The 16,986-nt window shown below is 51.3% G+C and overlaps 5 protein-coding genes across 5 annotated transcripts; all 5 read left to right on the forward strand.

Moving 5' to 3' along the window:
• Positions 1-1,801: 1,801 nt before the first annotated feature.
• On the forward strand, positions 1,802-3,097 carry BU24DRAFT_466166 (uncharacterized protein; the record flags this gene model as incomplete). The annotated part of the gene is made up of 1 exon (XM_033532337.1): positions 1,802-3,097. The coding sequence occupies one exon, from the start codon at positions 1,802-1,804 to the stop codon at positions 3,095-3,097; it is 1,296 nt and encodes a 431-aa protein (XP_033379798.1).
• A 1,208-nt stretch (positions 3,098-4,305) lies between these two features.
• On the forward strand, positions 4,306-5,272 carry BU24DRAFT_281524 (uncharacterized protein). Its single transcript, XM_033522720.1, has one exon. The coding sequence runs from the start codon at positions 4,629-4,631 to the stop codon at positions 5,115-5,117; it is 489 nt and encodes a 162-aa protein (XP_033379799.1). The 5' UTR covers positions 4,306-4,628; the 3' UTR covers positions 5,118-5,272.
• A 523-nt stretch (positions 5,273-5,795) lies between these two features.
• BU24DRAFT_281536 (uncharacterized protein) lies at positions 5,796-6,475 on the forward strand. Its single transcript, XM_033522721.1, has one exon. It carries the CDS (start codon positions 5,992-5,994, stop codon positions 6,340-6,342), a length of 351 nt encoding a protein of 116 aa, XP_033379800.1. The 5' UTR covers positions 5,796-5,991; the 3' UTR covers positions 6,343-6,475.
• A 3,261-nt stretch (positions 6,476-9,736) lies between these two features.
• BU24DRAFT_397998 (PalH-domain-containing protein) lies at positions 9,737-13,057 on the forward strand. Its single transcript, XM_033525369.1, has 3 exons — positions 9,737-10,169; positions 10,247-10,421; positions 10,521-13,057. The coding sequence occupies exons 1-3, from the start codon at positions 10,122-10,124 to the stop codon at positions 12,671-12,673; spliced, it is 2,376 nt and encodes a 791-aa protein (XP_033379801.1). The 5' UTR covers positions 9,737-10,121; the 3' UTR covers positions 12,674-13,057.
• A 207-nt stretch (positions 13,058-13,264) lies between these two features.
• Positions 13,265-15,984, forward strand: BU24DRAFT_398002 (sorting nexin mvp1). Its single transcript, XM_033525370.1, has 5 exons — positions 13,265-13,837; positions 13,905-14,648; positions 14,700-14,839; positions 14,898-15,491; positions 15,553-15,984. The coding sequence occupies exons 1-5, from the start codon at positions 13,363-13,365 to the stop codon at positions 15,760-15,762; spliced, it is 2,163 nt and encodes a 720-aa protein (XP_033379802.1). The 5' UTR covers positions 13,265-13,362; the 3' UTR covers positions 15,763-15,984.
• Positions 15,985-16,986: the final 1,002 nt, after the last annotated feature.

Raw genomic sequence — 16,986 nt, forward strand, 5'->3', positions numbered from 1 at the left:
GATGCGTGGGCGTTGTGCAACAGCTGATGGTGGATGGGTGAGACTGTGTGTGTGATGTGAATGGTGGTCAGTCACTGTGGTGGTTGAGGGCGTGTGAGTGACAATGACCGCACGCGACAAAGGGCTGAGAGGGCAAATCGTTATCAGTAGGTTAATTAGGTAGTTTGGTGTGGTCAGTCAAGTCGGTCAGTCAGTCAGTCGTTGACATGTGGTAACTTGGGAGTGGTAGGGTAACTAAGACTAAGTACTCCCTCTAGTTAATCTGTATACGATGGGACTTGTGGCAGCGCCGCACATACACACGGGAATCTGCCTATCTATCAGTCGTCTCTGTATTCCATGATTTCCCTATCAGTACCTGTTGCACTCCGGCTTGTCCGTCACTCAAGTAGACCATACCGTAGACCATAGACCATAGACCATAGGCCATAGATAGATACCTACGCAGTTATCTACTCCGTACATAATAGTCAATGCTTGCCCCCCCTTCGGTGCTCGTATTGCCTCTCCATCTTCCATCTCGCCGTAGTCGACTACCATCGTCGTCGCGTACCCTTTCGCAAGCGTTATCGCCTCACCACTTGCCTCGGAACCATGTGGATATGACTGGCCACTGAAGGAGAAAGGAAACAGAAAATTCTAGAGTAGAATTTTGTTTTCATTAGTTACAAGTAATTACAGCGAAGCGATTCCACGGACAGCCTCGGCCAGCCTACCTATTGTTCAGCAGCAGCGGCAGCAGCAACATCGGCACCACAGCAAGCGTCGGCAGCGAACAGGCAGCGTATCAGCGTATGGCCAGGACAGAGCAGCGCACCAGGACAGTGCAAGTTACAGCCCCTACAGCCCCGACTAGTTCATGAGTTACGAGTCTTCTACTTGGCCGTACGAGAAGAGAACTACAACCATCCATTACCTCAAGAGGTCCACTGGTACCTAGCTCGCGTGTACGAGACCCCTAAATGTCAAAGGTCGACACTGGCCGGTCCAATCCCGCGACAGCAATAACGTAAAGGAATCCGGGCTCGACACCGGCCACCAACGTCACAGACTCCAACAACCAAACGGATCTCTCCAAATACTTTTGGGTCCAGTCCAGCATCAGTCCAGCATTCGTCCAGCAGCCAGTCCAGTCCAGTTGCCACGAGTTTTGAGTTAGTCACCGGTCACACGCTTCAGAGAAACGGTCAGATCAATCTGTTGCTTGTACTTTGTACAAAGTACGGAGTACTTGTAACTGATAGGTAAATTGCCTACAGTGACCTACCTATTCCAGGTACCTGTTACATCGGTCAGGGTTGTCGCATGCCCTGCAGGGCTGTCCCGTCTCCCATTATCCATTCACTCATTATCCCACACTTTGAACTTACCCTTACCCTTACCCTTACCGTCTTACCCTTACCCGTACAAGCCTACCTTATTACTATTACTCGTAGTCTACTAGACTTTAGTAGACTACCTGTACATAGTACACTACCCTTACACGATGATGGTGCCAAGGGCATATACCTCCCTGCACCCTCCTCCTCCTCCTCCTCCTCCGCCTTCTCGAAGTAGTACATCTAATACCTCCTCATCTACTTCCACTTTCACCTCCACTCCGTCACCACGACGATCACAGCCTACCGATATGGGATTACGGCCCTCCTGTAGATCCCACTCTGCTTCCTCCCCAATAAACCATCTTTATTATAAATCCCACTCCTCTTCACCACCCACCTCCGCTCCGCGTCAATCACAGTCACCGTCATCGTCACCATCACCCATACCTACCACTCGCAGTGCCCACGCGCAGGCAACCATGGAACGCACCACCTCTCCGCCCACACATTCGAAACCCGTCGACATCTCTCCTCGATCCCTCGCAAAGACCTCCACTCAGATCCAGACCGTCCGAGTTCGGGGACAAAATGGCAGCAGGAGCACCCGAGTCTCCAAGAACCACCGTTCCGATGCCATCCCTCCAGCCGTAGCCGCACTCCTCGCCGTTACTTCGATACCTCCCATGCCGAATCGTAGACGTAAAGTTCCGGCAACGGACCGGAGGATATCTATGGACGAATTGATCCAGGAGTGGAAACAGGACGATTTGGACTTACCTCCTTCCGTCGTGGGCTCGCCACTCGACCTCCTGCTTGGTCGCGTGGAGGAGTTCGACGAGGACGAATATGGAAGCCCGAAGAGCATGGAGCAAGAGAAGGATTACATGACCTCCCGGTCGATTTCGAGCGAATCGATTTCTACCATTCCCCCATCATTGGATCTGGATGCACCCTCGTTTGCTTCGAATTGGGACAACATCAGCACGCCCGAGTCCTATCGATCGGAGAGGAGGGAGAAGGTGGTGCAGTCACCGGAAACCGAAGACTGTGTGCTCGACCATCCGCTGCTTCACTTCAACCAGGACGACTGCGACGACATCACACGAGTGGAAATCGCCGACATCATTGCATCTGCACCTGCCTCCACGGATCGATTCCGGTCATTCAAGTCGAATCTGACTGCCTCCCTGCAGGCATTGAAGTCGGCAGCCAAGTCGTTTTCAAACTTCACGGCACCCAGTGTCCCCCCGGATGACCTCCTCACTCGTTCATTACTTTCTCCCCGGTTTACCAGCGAGATGCGACCCAAGTTAATGGAGGGAACACCATCCCCTGCCCTGCGACGCTATCTCAACCCGCAGCCTTCTTCCATCTCGCCAACGGAATTGTCGATGCAGCTCCACAAATCGTTATCGATAGATATCGATATCGACGAATCCACGCCCATGATTCAGATGCAGACCTACGACCGACGAGGCAGGTCGGTCAACCGCAAGAAGCGAGGCACGGATCAATATTCGGAGGCTGGCAGAGGGTTATCGTCTGCTCCCGCGGTGCGTCAGCGCGAGCCGAGAGAGAACAGTGACTTCCTACGTGTTATCGTCCTCGAAATGAACATGCGACGGGTCGGCAAGCTGGATGCGAGGGCGGTTGGTAGGGCGAGGATTTGGCTACCACCAAGGAAGCTCGAATCTAGCAAGCAGCCACCTTCCGTACAGAGCACAAGCGGCGTACCAGACAGATGGATTGGACTCCAACTAGCCGATTCCGACTGAGCGCGATTATCTCCACTCCGTACACGACACGATCCGAGACGAAGCGAGACAGGGCATTTCGAAAAGAGGATAGAGGAAGAAAAAAGGGCTGACCACCCATTGGGCATGCATACATGCAGTAACGTCCTTTGAAACTAACTCACCGCGTCTTCTTAGAGGGACAATAAAAATTGCGATCGCAAACCAGCAATTTCCCTTTCTTGGTATTTGGAAATGCCCAGCACTACGACCGTCGACCTCCAAAACTCGAAACCACCAAAAACCTGTTCACGACCGGGCAATCACCACAAGCGCACGACGACTTACCCTCCCGTCTACGTCAGGCTGCTTCGGCATCCCAGGTGACGATCTCCTCCAGGGCATCTCCACGGGCAGTCGCATGACCAATTTCCGGCGGCTGGCTTTGGGAGGTGCCGTGCATGCGTCCACGATCCGTCGCACGTATTGCGTCGTTAGCCCGGCCGCCAACGTTTGTTCTGGAAGACCCTGGCCACGTTCCTGTCTCGCGCTAACACCTCCGTACTGCCCTCGCACGGTGGAGTCGAAAAGTATCCAACACAAACAACCACCATCCCAGTACATTTTCTGTACCTATGCATTCAATTTCGGACTATATCGATCTCCTTCGCATGCCAAACGGATATTGCATTCACGTATTCCACTCATACTCTGCATGTTTCCAATTTCCACGAGTGAAAAACTTTTTCGGATACTCTTCGACAACGCATCGAACCTTTTTTTCTCTTGGAGGAGCCCCGCACCGCACCACACAGATGTCCACACGTATCCTTATGGCCAACGACCCTGTGCAGAGGCTTGCGTTACGCAGTGCGCATATATTGCGTCTGCATCAGATCACATAACAGAATGGTCCACCCCTGCATAGCGTGGTAGGGCCAGGACGCCTTTTCCGCCGCAAAAATTTCCTCGCGATGGTTTAGCACGACACGCAACCAGTCAGGAACCTGCGGTGACTCGGAGCCGACACGGCGGGTCTCATCTTCCGCCGTGCTTCTATGCGTGCAAATTATGTGGGCAAGTTTCCGACGATGGGCAGTGCGAGTGCGAGTGACGATAGGTGGTGGTAGGGATCTCCCCGTCCAACTCGGACAAGTCGCTTCTCGGCTCGCCGCCGTCGCCCGGATTACCTACTCCAAACATTCAATCGAAATTAATTCCAGAGGCCCTCCCACGGCGCGTGGTTTTTCCCTTCTCGGCACGCCTATCGATAATACGAGTATACGAGGACATCGAGCAACGGAAGGATACGGATGCGGATAAGCAAAGAAAAGAAATATCCCAATCGAATTCGGGTGCGAATATGACAATTCGCGCATACGCATATGCAGAAGCGCACGCATGCACCCACGCGAGAACCACGACGGGGTAATCACCCTACCGCCTAGTGGACGTCCAGCAAACTCCGAGCGACGGTTTTTTTCCTCTCCAACTGCGAAGAGTCATCGGCAAATTCTCACTCGCCCTGTCAGGCTATCTCGCGCACTTTGTGGGTTTCGGCTGCCCATCCGAGATGCAGGCACAAACGGACACACGTCGACAACTTTTTTTTTTCCTGCTTCGCGAAAATGCTTCAGCCATTCATCTTATCACGCGATTTCGGAGCCGCAATTTTTTGATCGCTTTTTTTTTTTGGCTTTGTGTAAACAATTGTCTCGCTTGTTCGCAGACACCCACGCACATACTTCGAGGAAAGCGAATGCTGCTTCTCCCATCCACCGCATATCAATTATCTAACGACATACCACGCCATACCCCTTCATCATCATCATTCATCGCATTTTCAGCCATACCATTCATAGCATATACCCTCCTTCCTTTCCTTCCTTTCCTTCCTTTCCCTTCTTCTTCCTCGCATCCTCCAAACCTGCATTTTACCAACCTCGAAGAAGACTGCCCAAGTGCTGGGTTCCTTCAATTTCGTTTTTTTCTCATTTATCCTCGCATTTATTTCCTCCATTTCACGCCATGTATGACAATCTCGTTTTTATCTTATCTTTAGACGTATATAGGTAGTCGGTGAATCAGCTTGACGCTGATGTGGTGTATCTATCTTTGAGACAGGGAAAGGGGAGGGACGTGTAAATAGTTAGTCGAGACGGAGCATAAAAAGATGAAACGACGAAAAAACAATCGAAAGAACATTATCAATTATTGTAAACGGGCTTTTTGACTGTGTTGTCGTGTGGTGTGGTGTTTAATGTCGAGTTTATGTGTACGGTGTGTGTGGTGCGTATGTACGTACATGTATATGTAATGTACGAGCACTTCACATGGATGTGAATACGTACATATTACCGTATTTGAGAAGTATGTACACATCTACATTTAAATTTTCCTTTTCTCTTCTCTTCCTTTTGCCTTTCCGCTCACAGGGGACCGAGGAGAGAGGCGTAGGAAGGGAAGACGGAAGACCTTTTAGATCGTTTTGGGGGATGTACTTGCATTTTCTTTTGTTTTTCGTTAGATTTTTCGGTTGGACTGTAAAAAGGGAGACTGGAAGGGAAGGATGTGGAGATGCGTTGTCTGCTGTTTTTCCATGTTGTTGTCTCCTCTCTTCACACGTAGAGACGAGTGAGAGATTACATGGGACGAGTACATATACAACATGTTGGACTCTAGAAGATAAGTCAATGGCTCATATCATCATTATTATTTTGATATTTCACAGCTGTCATGGATTCCCTTTTGTGTTTCGTTACTTCCATTCTCCTCGACTGTGATCTGTTTAAGTTTTTTTTCGAAGTGTTGATATTCATTATCACATTGCACTGAAAATACATCAACGCCACAATCATCTACTTCATAACCCCACCAAGAAACGATACAAACCATCTCCTCTCATCCTGATCCTCATACCCATCCTCGAAAATCAAATGAAAGACAATACCTGCGTTTTCGTCCCAGATACCACAACACACCAACATACCACCCACCCACTCCCCCACACCGCGCAGCGACACCACACCCACCCCCCCTTCCCATCACCGTACCCAACAACCCCAGACACGCCGACGCGTCTATTCAACTCACTCATCCACCCCATCACATTGACTCTACACCTCCCACATCCCACCTCATCATACCTCCTCCCCCACGACTCCCGAAATCACACCGATCGTCGAGCTTGTTTCATCCCATCCCATCCCTTACCTCACCATTTCATCCACTCACCACTAACCGGTACCTCCTCAGACACAAAAAACCTACGACAAAGACAACAGTGAGGACGGAGGGGTCCCGGGACGCAGCGGTGTTATCACCGTGTCATGAATCTCGCGTGAGTACGAGGGTGGTGTCTACTGCTTCGTACTTAACCTGCTGAGAGAGGCAAGAGACAGGGGGGGTTGCAATTGAGGGATGGTGGTGTATGACGGAAGTTCTTCATTTTGGGTGGAGGGGGGTGGTAGTGTTGGAGGGGAGGAGGTGGTGAGGTGCGATGACGGTGCCGGGGGCGTGGGATGTTGTGTATGCCATACCGTACCGTACCGTGCTATATCATATCATCGTGTACTGTAAGACAGTTTCTAGTCGACGAGGAGGAAGCTGGGGTTGGAGTTGTTGATGGAGGTGGTGGTTGGATGGGATGCTTGGGTTGATGGAAAGTTGGGATTAGGCTGTGAAGAGTGAGGGGAAAGAGATTGAGTTGATATGGTGGATCTCGTGGCTGGAGTGATATTGGAAGGAAGTTGGGGAACGTAATGATACATTGGTAGTTGATGGTTGATGTTGGCTGAGGAGGACTGGTTGCGTATGATGGGCGGTGACTACTTGAAAAACTATTATACCTCCCGATCCTCCTTTTGTCGACTAACTTGGGAGATGGAACGTATTGAGACGAGATACGAGTATGATGTTGGTATTGTAGTCGTAAATGTCTCCTAGTCTTCATCAGTTACATCGTCCACAACAGTGGTGGTGGTGGTTTGGAGAATGGATAAGTATGACAGTGATAGCTTCTAGGGCAGATACAATGTTTTAGAAAACGAAGGTATAGGGACATTGAGAGTATAGAAAGGTGGACAGTGATGTGCTTTATGTGTGTTTTTTTCTGATAAAGGCACAAGATCATGATTAACAACTTTGCTGAGCTACGATATGTGTCTGTAGTGTACATCAAATGTACGGTAGCAACATTGATTTGCATTTGACTATCGTTGTGTGGTAAAAGTTACCCTTCTATGATAATGGAACGATAGGATGTTGTAGTCTCGCTTAAGAATCTTATTACTTCCTTGGACTCTCTGGTTTCTAGGGAAGAGAGTCCACACAAGAACGAAATTCAGCTTCGAGGAGTTACAAAACATACCCTTCACTTATTCTTACACCTGCCGCTACTCCACTTACTAGCACTTCTCTTCGATCTTTTGTTGAATGATCTCACGATATGCTTTGATAGCGCACTTACTCCTTGCTACATCTTCACAATTCGGGAATGACTGTGGGACACATCACTAAGATAATGAACTTATAAGCTCTCTGGTAGAGTTTCTTCTAGTGGGCGGATTGAACTACGTTCTCATTTTGGCTTTGCGAAGCAATGTTCGTTGTTTTCTGGGGAACCGTGGTGTGTATACGGTTTGGGGAGGGTGAGTGACATCACTGATGAGGAAGCTGTTATGGAGTTGGGGATTGCGTTGAAGAATGTATCACAGGAAGAGTTCGCGATAGTATGTTTTGTATGAATCGAAGTAATGTCGTGTCGTTTCTCTGACTGCTGCTGTCGATTGATGGCCGTTGATGGCAGACGGGTCGTGAGAAACCGTTGAGAGTGAGCAAGCGTGAGCTATTGCAAGCAACAAGGTAATGCATCTTCACGACCGATCGCAATAGACTCGACTGAAAGCTTACTGCCAACAATCGCATACATCTGCAATCGACATCTACGCCCGCAATCGAAATCCCCACCAAGACACCCACATCCCAAGACCTCAAAAACCTGCTCACCCATCACCCCAAACGCTCAAACTCGAACGATATTTCCCTAGTTATAACGACGACAATTATTACTATCGTCTTAGCCATAGTAGCCATGCAAAAGCGTACGAGCCATTATAGCCCTCATCGAAAACACCTGTCACTCGCATACATACCATCATTCGCTCGTCCCCCCGCCGTCCTGATTGGCCATGCACGGCAACACGGCACCTCACCTCACCTCATTTCGACTCCGCGAGCAAAAACCTGATGCCTCGCCTCCTATCATGAATGTCGAATTGATCCAGGTGAGGCGAAGATAATGCAAATAACAAGTTTTTTTCCTTTTCTTTTATGTACGGTTGTTTATTGGGTGGGTGGTTGAGCCTGGGGGATTTGCGTGAGAAGTCAATGGTGTTTCCCAAGTTTGGAAGATGGATCTGTTTCGATGCACACATCGGACTACGGAGAAGCGTCATGGCAGAGAAAGTCTAGAACGCGACCGGACTGTACTTCCGCTGGGTTTTGCGTTTTAAGAAACAGCGTTGATGCGCGACAGGTGCGCATCCAAGCAACACCAAGACCATCGTCCTGAGGTTGGACGGTTTGGCATGACGCACGGGAGATCGACCTGGTGTCGAAGGAACAGGTTATGGGTGTCGTCGTGAGGGCTGGAATGCTGTAGTGTAAGTTTGACTATGTAATGGGTAGACGCGATTGTTGATGTCTGTTTAGCGGCTCTGCCTTGATGGCGGTGGGTGTTCCGTGAGGCTGGTACTGGCTCGATCTTTGGTAGCCATACAAATCATATTGCATGTACACTTCCCAGTTTTGGGTGGCGAATGGTTGGGTCCGATACAATGGGCGTCGGAAGAGGGGTGGAAGAGACGTGGAATATTCGTCCATTCGCCTTCCATGCTTGCGATTATTGATTGTTAGAGAACTTCGAGTCAGTAGGATACTTCGCACTGATTTTGACTGTGGTGGGAATAATGGTAAGCGTGATTTGTTCGAGTATTGTATGCGTGCGAGGGTGCGGCGTGTTGCATGGCATGAGGGAATTGCCGTTTATTGCTACGAGGTATATTTACGGAGTATTATAATACATAATTACTCGCACATGTTCTATTCTTACAATCCTGGCCTGGGTAGGTATACCTTAGACAGTACGGAGTAGATACTGTAGGTGGAAAAAGAGTGTGACGGAGAGTGTAATGTGTGATGTGAGTGGTGATGGGTGTCGGCTGAAGCCCAATCGGCCTACCCGGGGGTCGCCGACGCTTGGGGCGTGATTGGTCGGATTGCACGTGATCCCCGCATAGTGAGCCGGGGTACACGTGGGGAATGCAATTGGATCAATCAATCGGTCTCATCTCATCTCATCTCCCTGTAGATTGGAATCTCTTAGCCCAAGTCTAGTACTCGAAGTAACGATTCATCATGTCAAATATCTGTCTATAGGGAAGTTCATTACTTAGTTTCAACCTTGCAATTCCTGATGGAAAGTCTAACTCTAAATGATAAACAGTTCAGATCCGAAAGGTGTTTAGGTGATGAATGGTGTCTGGGCGTGGCTGGAAGGGCAGGAATCAAGCTAAGCCAGAACAAGCACTAGAACACCCACATCCGAGGGATTAGCGTGAAGTAATTGGTGTATCATCCCGTAAGCCTTTCACTCCCCCCAGTCGCCATCCAGTAGCCACCAATGCCCATTCACTCCCATCACTGGCCACTTACGCCCATCACTCTCTCCCTCCCACACCAGATCAAACCCCCTCCCCCCTTCCATCCCTCACACTCAACTGGAACGGAACTGGCTCACACTGGCTCCCACTGGCTAAACACTCGGCATTTCCTCAAGACCTGCCAAGTCAAGCTTGTCTCTCCTCATCACGTCGCCGCAATCCTTACTGCAATTCTTCAAGACCGCATCGCAGACCATCACCGAACCTCCCTCGTCGACTGCATACCGCACCCTTACCTCTACCCTGCCACCCTCTTTGTCTTCCTCTTCGTTATGTCGTGAGATGGTATGGACCAAAACCTCGCCCCTTCCGCCGCCGCTGCTGGACCAGTATAGTCACCGAGTATGGAGGCTCGGGCGACTCCCCTCCCAACTCGCGCCAGCGAGTTCCACGTACGTACCCGCGCGACCACAGACGACACGCCCGTCCAACGATCCTCATGATCCCGTTCGCTGACTGTCCACTGCAGGACTGTACCCCTCTGCAACTGCCCTCGGGCGGCCTCGTAGAGATCGCTCCTGACTACACAATCACCCTCACACAGATCGCGACATTCGTCCCGTCATGCCACTCCGGGAATCCTCACGATGTGGAGGCCCTCCCTGGGGTCAACTCCATGGCTGATATCAAGGAACCTTTCCATGGTATGTCTCCTCTGCCTCGACAGTGCTCGCGTGTTCGCGTGTGATGTGACTCGCACACGCTGTCGACTCCCAACGAACGAATTACTCACTTCCCGCCAGCCTCTATCATGCCACAAGCCTATGCCACCGGTGCTGCAACTGTCGTCGCGTGGATGCTCGTAATTATGCTAATCATTACACCACGCACATTCTTCGTCGGCGGAGCGTCGAGCAGGTCGGGTCTATTGGGAAGACGCGGGATGATTAGTGGGGCAACAGGAGGAGGATCGATCATAGGCGTTGGAACCCGACCATGGCTACAGAAGGTCGCTGCGCTGACCGTTGCCGTCTCCCTGACCCTCGCCACGGCCGACACGTTCAAAATCGGCCAGCGCCAGTACGAGGACGGTTTCATGGACGCCATGAAGTTGAGAGATCAGGTCGTATCCGGCATGGAGATCAAAGTCTCACGCGTCATTTCCGACATATTCCTTTGGCTCGCCCAGGTCCAAACCTTGATTCGTCTCTTCCCGCGCCACAAAGAGAAGGTCATTATTAAATGGGTCGGATTCGCCTTGATTTTGCTCGATATCACTTTCACATCTCTCAACAGTTTCGGTCCTTATAACGACAACCGCCGCCCTCGCCATTTTGAAACCGCCATTCCCGCATTGAGTTATCTGTTCCAGTTATCCCTTAGCATGCTTTACGCCGCATGGGTTCTCTATTACGCCATCACCAAGCGAAGATATGCTTTCTATCATTCCATGATGTGGAATATGAGCGTAGTCGCTCTTGTCTCTATCATCGCTATTCTTACTCCCGTCGTCTTCTTCATTACCGATATTTCGGATTACACCATTGCCGGATGGGGTGATTACTTCCGTTGGGTGGGAGCCGCTGCTGCTAGTGTTATTGTTTGGGAATGGGTGGAACGCATAGAAGCGTTAGAAAGAGAAGAAAGGAAGGACGGAATTTTAGGAAGAGAGATTTATGATGGGGACGAGATGTTGGACGACACACCTTCACAAGAGGCCGCCTGGCCGAGATCGAAACACTTATCCGACGACACCAAAAAGCCCAAGGATGGAGGAAGCGGTGGAGGCGCATTCACCTCAGGCGCTCTCGGCCACGGCTTGAGCAACATAGCCCATCGATTTGGGCGATCTAAACAAGAACAAGTACGAGAGTCGACAAAAGCTCGACGCACAATCCACATACCCGCACCCCAACCGGCACACCGCCGATCAAATTCTGCTCATCGATCACCACGAAACTCACGAGCCTTTGAGGAGATACAAGGCCCTCCACCAGCCGTGGCCTCGCCAGTCAGTAGAACAGATACCACCAGTGCAGATAGCACGGTGTACACGATACGATACCACCCTATCAGTGTCTCACCACCAAATCACGTAGACCCGGCCTCACAGAACCGATTGAGGCGGACCTTCTCGGACAGAGGCACGGAGCTGCTACACAACTCGACGTCTTCGAGCGAAGACCCTGAGAAGGCCATCGAAGTCACAGAGGAGAACGACCTGGCCCAAGCAAAGAGCAAGTGGAATTGGTACAACCCCTTCAACCGGAGAGGGCGCTCTCCACCACCGGAAGTGCTTGCTGGCCGTGTAATTGAACCACTCAGTGTCGAGGATGTTACGGCAAATGTGCCACCTCGGAACTACACTGGACTCGCACTGAAGGACCGCCTGGGTACATTTGCAGCCCAGCAGGGTGAGCGGTTCAGAACGAAGAAGAATGCTGGCCAACAAAGCGAACAGAACCTCCCTGTCACAATCATCCCAGCCCAACCACGTGGGCGCACCTGGTCGCCAGAGATATTGAACCAGCAACGGGATGCACAAGGAGAGCAGCAGACTGAACAGGAAACCGAGGTGTCAGCATCGACTGGCATGCAATTCGATCACACTCCACCTCGCTCCGTACCGCCTGTTAACGATGGAACCCTGGGCCGGCCAATGCCTTCTGGATCTGCCAGTCATGACAACACAGAAGCTGGCTTTGACGAGTCTGCTTCATCCTCAGAGCGAGCCTCTCATGTTCGCTTCACACCGGATTCCTTTCAACGACCAGGCGAACGCCAGCCAAGTGGCACCGCAAGCAGGATACCGTCTCGGACGCCATCATCAGTAGGCTTTGGCCCTGAGTTACGGCAAACCCCTCCTCACTCTACACCGTCGCCGTACAATCGCCAACCTCCTGCATCTGGCAACTTAAACAGCATACAACAAACACCGACAAATCATGACAGGTAGTGGCAAAGGCACCACCAGTCATTTCATTTGTTGTTAATCTTAAAATTCATGACGGCGCATCTTTGGCGGGTAGATACCACTCACACGACGCGGAAAGCATTTGGCATTGGAATCGATTTTGGAACTGCATATCAGGCGCATGTATTGAAGCAACTTTTATTTCTTTGAATTGGATTGGAAATCGGATTTACTTGGAGAATAGGGTGTTGGAATCGGTAACAAGGATACCCAGTAAGCTACGAGACTTCTCGTCTTGAAGCATATCATCTAGTTTGATGGAGCGCTACACGTTTGAAGATGCACAACAATTGCAATCTCAGCACTGTCAACTTGAGAGCAATGAAGTAAGAAGTGACCGTAGACTATTAATAGTCAATAAAAAGCATTCAATTCTCAAATTACCACCCATTTCTAAGTGACATGACGTCTAAGGAACCTTTGGTGCCAAGCGGTTGACAAGGCAAGGCGTACAGCAGGCATGTCATGTCGTATTGAAGCTCGGGCCCACAGACCAAGCTACTACCCAACCTCCGAGGCGGCATGCTATCTATCGCATACGAATGACGGTGACGCTGTGTCCATTCTACAGGTCCTCGCATGTACCATAGAGGCCTGATTACCTACGAGCAGCTTTGGGGCCTTTAATCATTTCTGGCGATATCTGAACTAGACAGAGCCGTGTATCGACAATGTCTCTCTTTGGCGACGACTTCGAACCCTCGCAGACGCGGAGTAAACAGTCGAGTGGCCTCTTCGACGACGAGCCACAGCGCCCGGCAAACCGATCGTCTAATTCTCTCTTTGCAGACGACTTTGGGGGAAACGACGATTCGCCTTGGGGCCTCCCGACACCGAAGAAGGGAAAGGCAGACCGAGGGAGCTTGGTCAAGAACTTGCTTCCGGCGAGCGCCGTGCCAGAGGCCTACATAGATGCATTCGATGGCTTGTTGGAAGACGGGGATGTAACATTAGACCGCGTAAGGAAGATTGTCGAGAGCAGTGGGCTGCCAGACGAGACACAGACCAAGATCGTTGAAATCCTGGGCAAGAAGGACGGCAGCGATGCGCTGGACAGAGCAGAGTTCAATGTCGTGTTTGCGCTAGTAGGACTTGCGCAGGAGGGCGAGGACGTCACGCTCGACAGTGTCGACGAGCGAAAGAAGAGTAAGTGTGCGACTGTGCAGCATTCGCGCCTGGGTTATTGGACTGACTGACATGCGCGCTACGTCAGACCTCCCTGTACCTTCGATATCGATCCCAAAGCCAGCGAAGCAACCCACCCAGACCGCAGAGGAACCGGCATCCACACAGGCTCGGATGGTACCTACGCCGCCTCCCCAGCAGCAATCTCCCTCGCAGCAAGTGCAAACACCGAGCCGCACGCGTCCCACGCCCCGCAAACCGTCGTTTGGTGACCCCATGGCCGATCCTTGGGGCAGCCCCGACTTGCATCGCGGTCATACGCATTCGAGCTATACTTCTGTGCCTCCGCAGACCAATGGAAACCATGCCCCTTCTGCAACGCGGACAACGAGCCAATTCACGACGGCATCCGCAGCGACAGGAACCACGGCTGCCGATTCCACTCAACAACGGCCAAGTACGGTAGGAAGTGAAGGAGCTGGTTGGGGAGAATATAACGCAGAATCTGGAGGAGGTTTCTCGGGGCTTGGTGGAGAGGGCTTTGGCCAGTCGCCCGGCGCCGGCGGTGGTTCGAACAACCCAGCTGGCCTAAGCAGGCCTGTTGGTGGAAGTCGCATTATTTCGAACGGAGTTGAAGAGGTGATCACTGTCTCGACCCTTGCGGAGAAGGAGGGCGTTTTCATGTTCCAGCACCGCAACTACGAGGTCACGAGCGCCCGCCGAAACAGCAAGGTGATCCGTCGGTACAGCGACTTTGTGTGGTTATTGGATTGCCTCCACAAGAGGTACCCATTCCGACAGCTACCTTTGCTGCCTCCGAAGAGAGTTGCGAGTAAGTTCGACCCTCATCCTGTCCTTTTGCGTTAATTGAGTGTTTTCTTAGTCAATGGTAACTATTTAGCTGCCGACGCGAGTTTCGTGGAGAAGAGGAGAAAGGGTTTGGCGAGGTTTATCAATGCCTTGGTGAGGCACCCGGTGCTTAGCCAGGAGCAGCTTGTCATCATGTTCTTGACGGTTCCTACGGTATGTTACACCAGAAAAAAAGGAAGCTCTGATAATCACTGACCACTTTTGTACTCAGGAATTGGCCGTGTGGCGCAAACAAGCCACCATCTCTGTGCAAGAAGAGTTCACCGGCAAGCCCTTGCCCCCAGACCTAGAAGATTCCCTACCGAAGACCCTACCGGAGCTCTTCGACACCGTCCGTTCTGGTATCCGCAGATCAGCGGAGGTCTACATCAACCTCTGCAACATGATGGAACGCCTGACGAAACGCAATGAAGGCATGGCAGCCGAATTCCTCCGGTTCTCGACCGCGCTGCAGACTCTCACCGAAGCTTCCAAGGACACGTATGCGTCCGACACGAGCGATGTGCCAATGCTCAATGAGGGTCTCAGCTCGACTGCCAGGCACTTGGAACAATCCCGGGCATTGCTGGAAGACGAAGCGAGGGGATGGGAAGAAGGTGTTCTGGAGGATCTTAAGAGACAGCGCGATTCCCTGGTTAGCATGAGAGACCTGTTCGACAGGCGGGATAAATACGCCAAGGACAACATCCCCTACCTCGAGAAACGCATCTCAACCAACGAGCAGAAGCTACAGGGCATCAGGAGCAAACCACCACACCTGATCAAGCCCAACGAGGCCGAGAAAGTCGAGGAAGCCATCTTCAAAGTAAGAAAACTTCTGCCTCAACCACCATAACAGACCATTCACTAACAATATTGGCCCACAGGACAAAGAGTCTATCGTCGAACAGCACGCGCGTGGCGTCTTCATCAGGGAATGCATCCGCGACGAACTCCTCTTCTTCCAGCAGAGCCAGTACCACGTCAGTCGGCTGCACCAGGACTGGAGTCAGGAGCGCGTCAAGTACGCCGAGTTGCAGGCGGACAACTGGAGGGCGCTCAGCGAGGAGGTGGAGGGCATGCCGTTGGGCGAGTAAACATCACCATCATTGTTGCGGCATACACGGTACTTCTCTGATACGCACGTGTTGATAGCGTGCGTCTCCGACGTTGTTTCCAACGCATTGCAGTGGCAAGGCGGTACGGGATTGAATTTGTAATTTGTACATCTTGTTTTCACTTTTGGCAGTTCTGTTTTCCTTTTTATTGTTAGGAAAGAGGTATATACTCTATAGCGAGTGAAATGAAGCGTTATGCAGTTCCTTTCGACATTGCTTTCTTGAGGGTCTGGATTTGAATGTTTGTTGATCGTGTGGTGTGAACTGACGCGACGGAGCATCGTAGGAAGATATGTTGCATATGCCGTATATCTGGAGCAAGAGCATGAAAGCCATACATGAACTATGACGAACCATTCACACAAACCCCACATCATCCCAAATACCCTCACGCACACGCATTGAACAAGTCACCCAAAAGCAGACGCACGTATACCTACCCACTTCCCATTCACCCATTTCCAAGCATGGCCACCATGCAACAACAACACCCACGACAAAACAAACAGCCACACTCTCCCACATCAGTCCCGCTCCCCGGGGGGGTTCCCCCCTCCTCTCAACAGTACCATTCTGCGCCGGGGGTCTGTGTGCTGGTGTGTTCCATATCACTCGTCTCGCTACCTGCGTCCTTCACCTTCCACTCACGCTATTCTCTCACCTGTTGGTATAAGAAGAACACAACACAACACACGTCCGCGGACGCGCCGCCAACACGACATTCGACACGACACAACATACGCATAGAGACGCAAGCAGGGAGACACATGCATACCCCCCGTCTTGGATTAAGAAGGTTGTTTCTATCTTGCTTCAGCGACGACGCGGGGAGTATGAAGAGGAAGGGTCCTGAGAAAGATGGGGGGAGGGAGATGAAGTTTAAGAAGAGGGTTAAGATGGATAAGGAGGATGCTGGTGAGTTTGAATTGTTTTTACTTTTTTTTTCATTGGTGTCTCTGGGTGAGGGGTGAGGGTATCTTGGGAGGGAAGTTGGGGAGGATCGTGAGGGTATTTGATATACCTGTTTTGGTATGGTTACTGGTACACCAGTAACTAGGTATGGCACTGGTGGGGAGAAGTGAGCACATGGAGGGGCCAACCCACTCAGTTCGCGGGCGAACGTCGGGTTACCTACCTGCCCTACCTGCCGCCTGCGCTGCGCTGCGTGCCTGGTTACTCCATTTGCGTCACTCGACGTTCAAC

The sequence above is a fragment of the Aaosphaeria arxii genome (assembly GCF_010015735.1).
Source record: "Aaosphaeria arxii CBS 175.79 unplaced genomic scaffold BU24scaffold_9, whole genome shotgun sequence".
NCBI classification, from domain to species: Eukaryota; Fungi; Ascomycota; class Dothideomycetes; order Pleosporales; genus Aaosphaeria; species Aaosphaeria arxii.

Excerpts from the sequence above, each read along its gene's own strand:
- BU24DRAFT_398002 (XM_033525370.1), top strand. The coding sequence starts at position 13,363 with ATGTCTCTCTTTGGCGACGACTTCGAACCCTCGCAGACGCGGAGTAAA. Across the intron at positions 14,840-14,897 it reads TGTTCTTGACGGTTCCTACG|GAATTGGCCGTGTGGCGCAA; the intron begins GTATGTTACACC and ends TTTTGTACTCAG. Across the intron at positions 15,492-15,552 it reads TCGAGGAAGCCATCTTCAAA|GACAAAGAGTCTATCGTCGA; the intron begins GTAAGAAAACTT and ends ATTGGCCCACAG.
- BU24DRAFT_397998 (XM_033525369.1), top strand. The coding sequence starts at position 10,122 with ATGGAGGCTCGGGCGACTCCCCTCCCAACTCGCGCCAGCGAGTTCCAC. Across the intron at positions 10,170-10,246 it reads CTCGCGCCAGCGAGTTCCAC|GACTGTACCCCTCTGCAACT; the intron begins GTACGTACCCGC and ends TGTCCACTGCAG. Across the intron at positions 10,422-10,520 it reads TATCAAGGAACCTTTCCATG|CCTCTATCATGCCACAAGCC; the intron begins GTATGTCTCCTC and ends ACTTCCCGCCAG.
- BU24DRAFT_281536 (XM_033522721.1), top strand. The coding sequence starts at position 5,992 with ATGAAAGACAATACCTGCGTTTTCGTCCCAGATACCACAACACACCAA.
- BU24DRAFT_281524 (XM_033522720.1), top strand. The coding sequence starts at position 4,629 with ATGCAGGCACAAACGGACACACGTCGACAACTTTTTTTTTTCCTGCTT.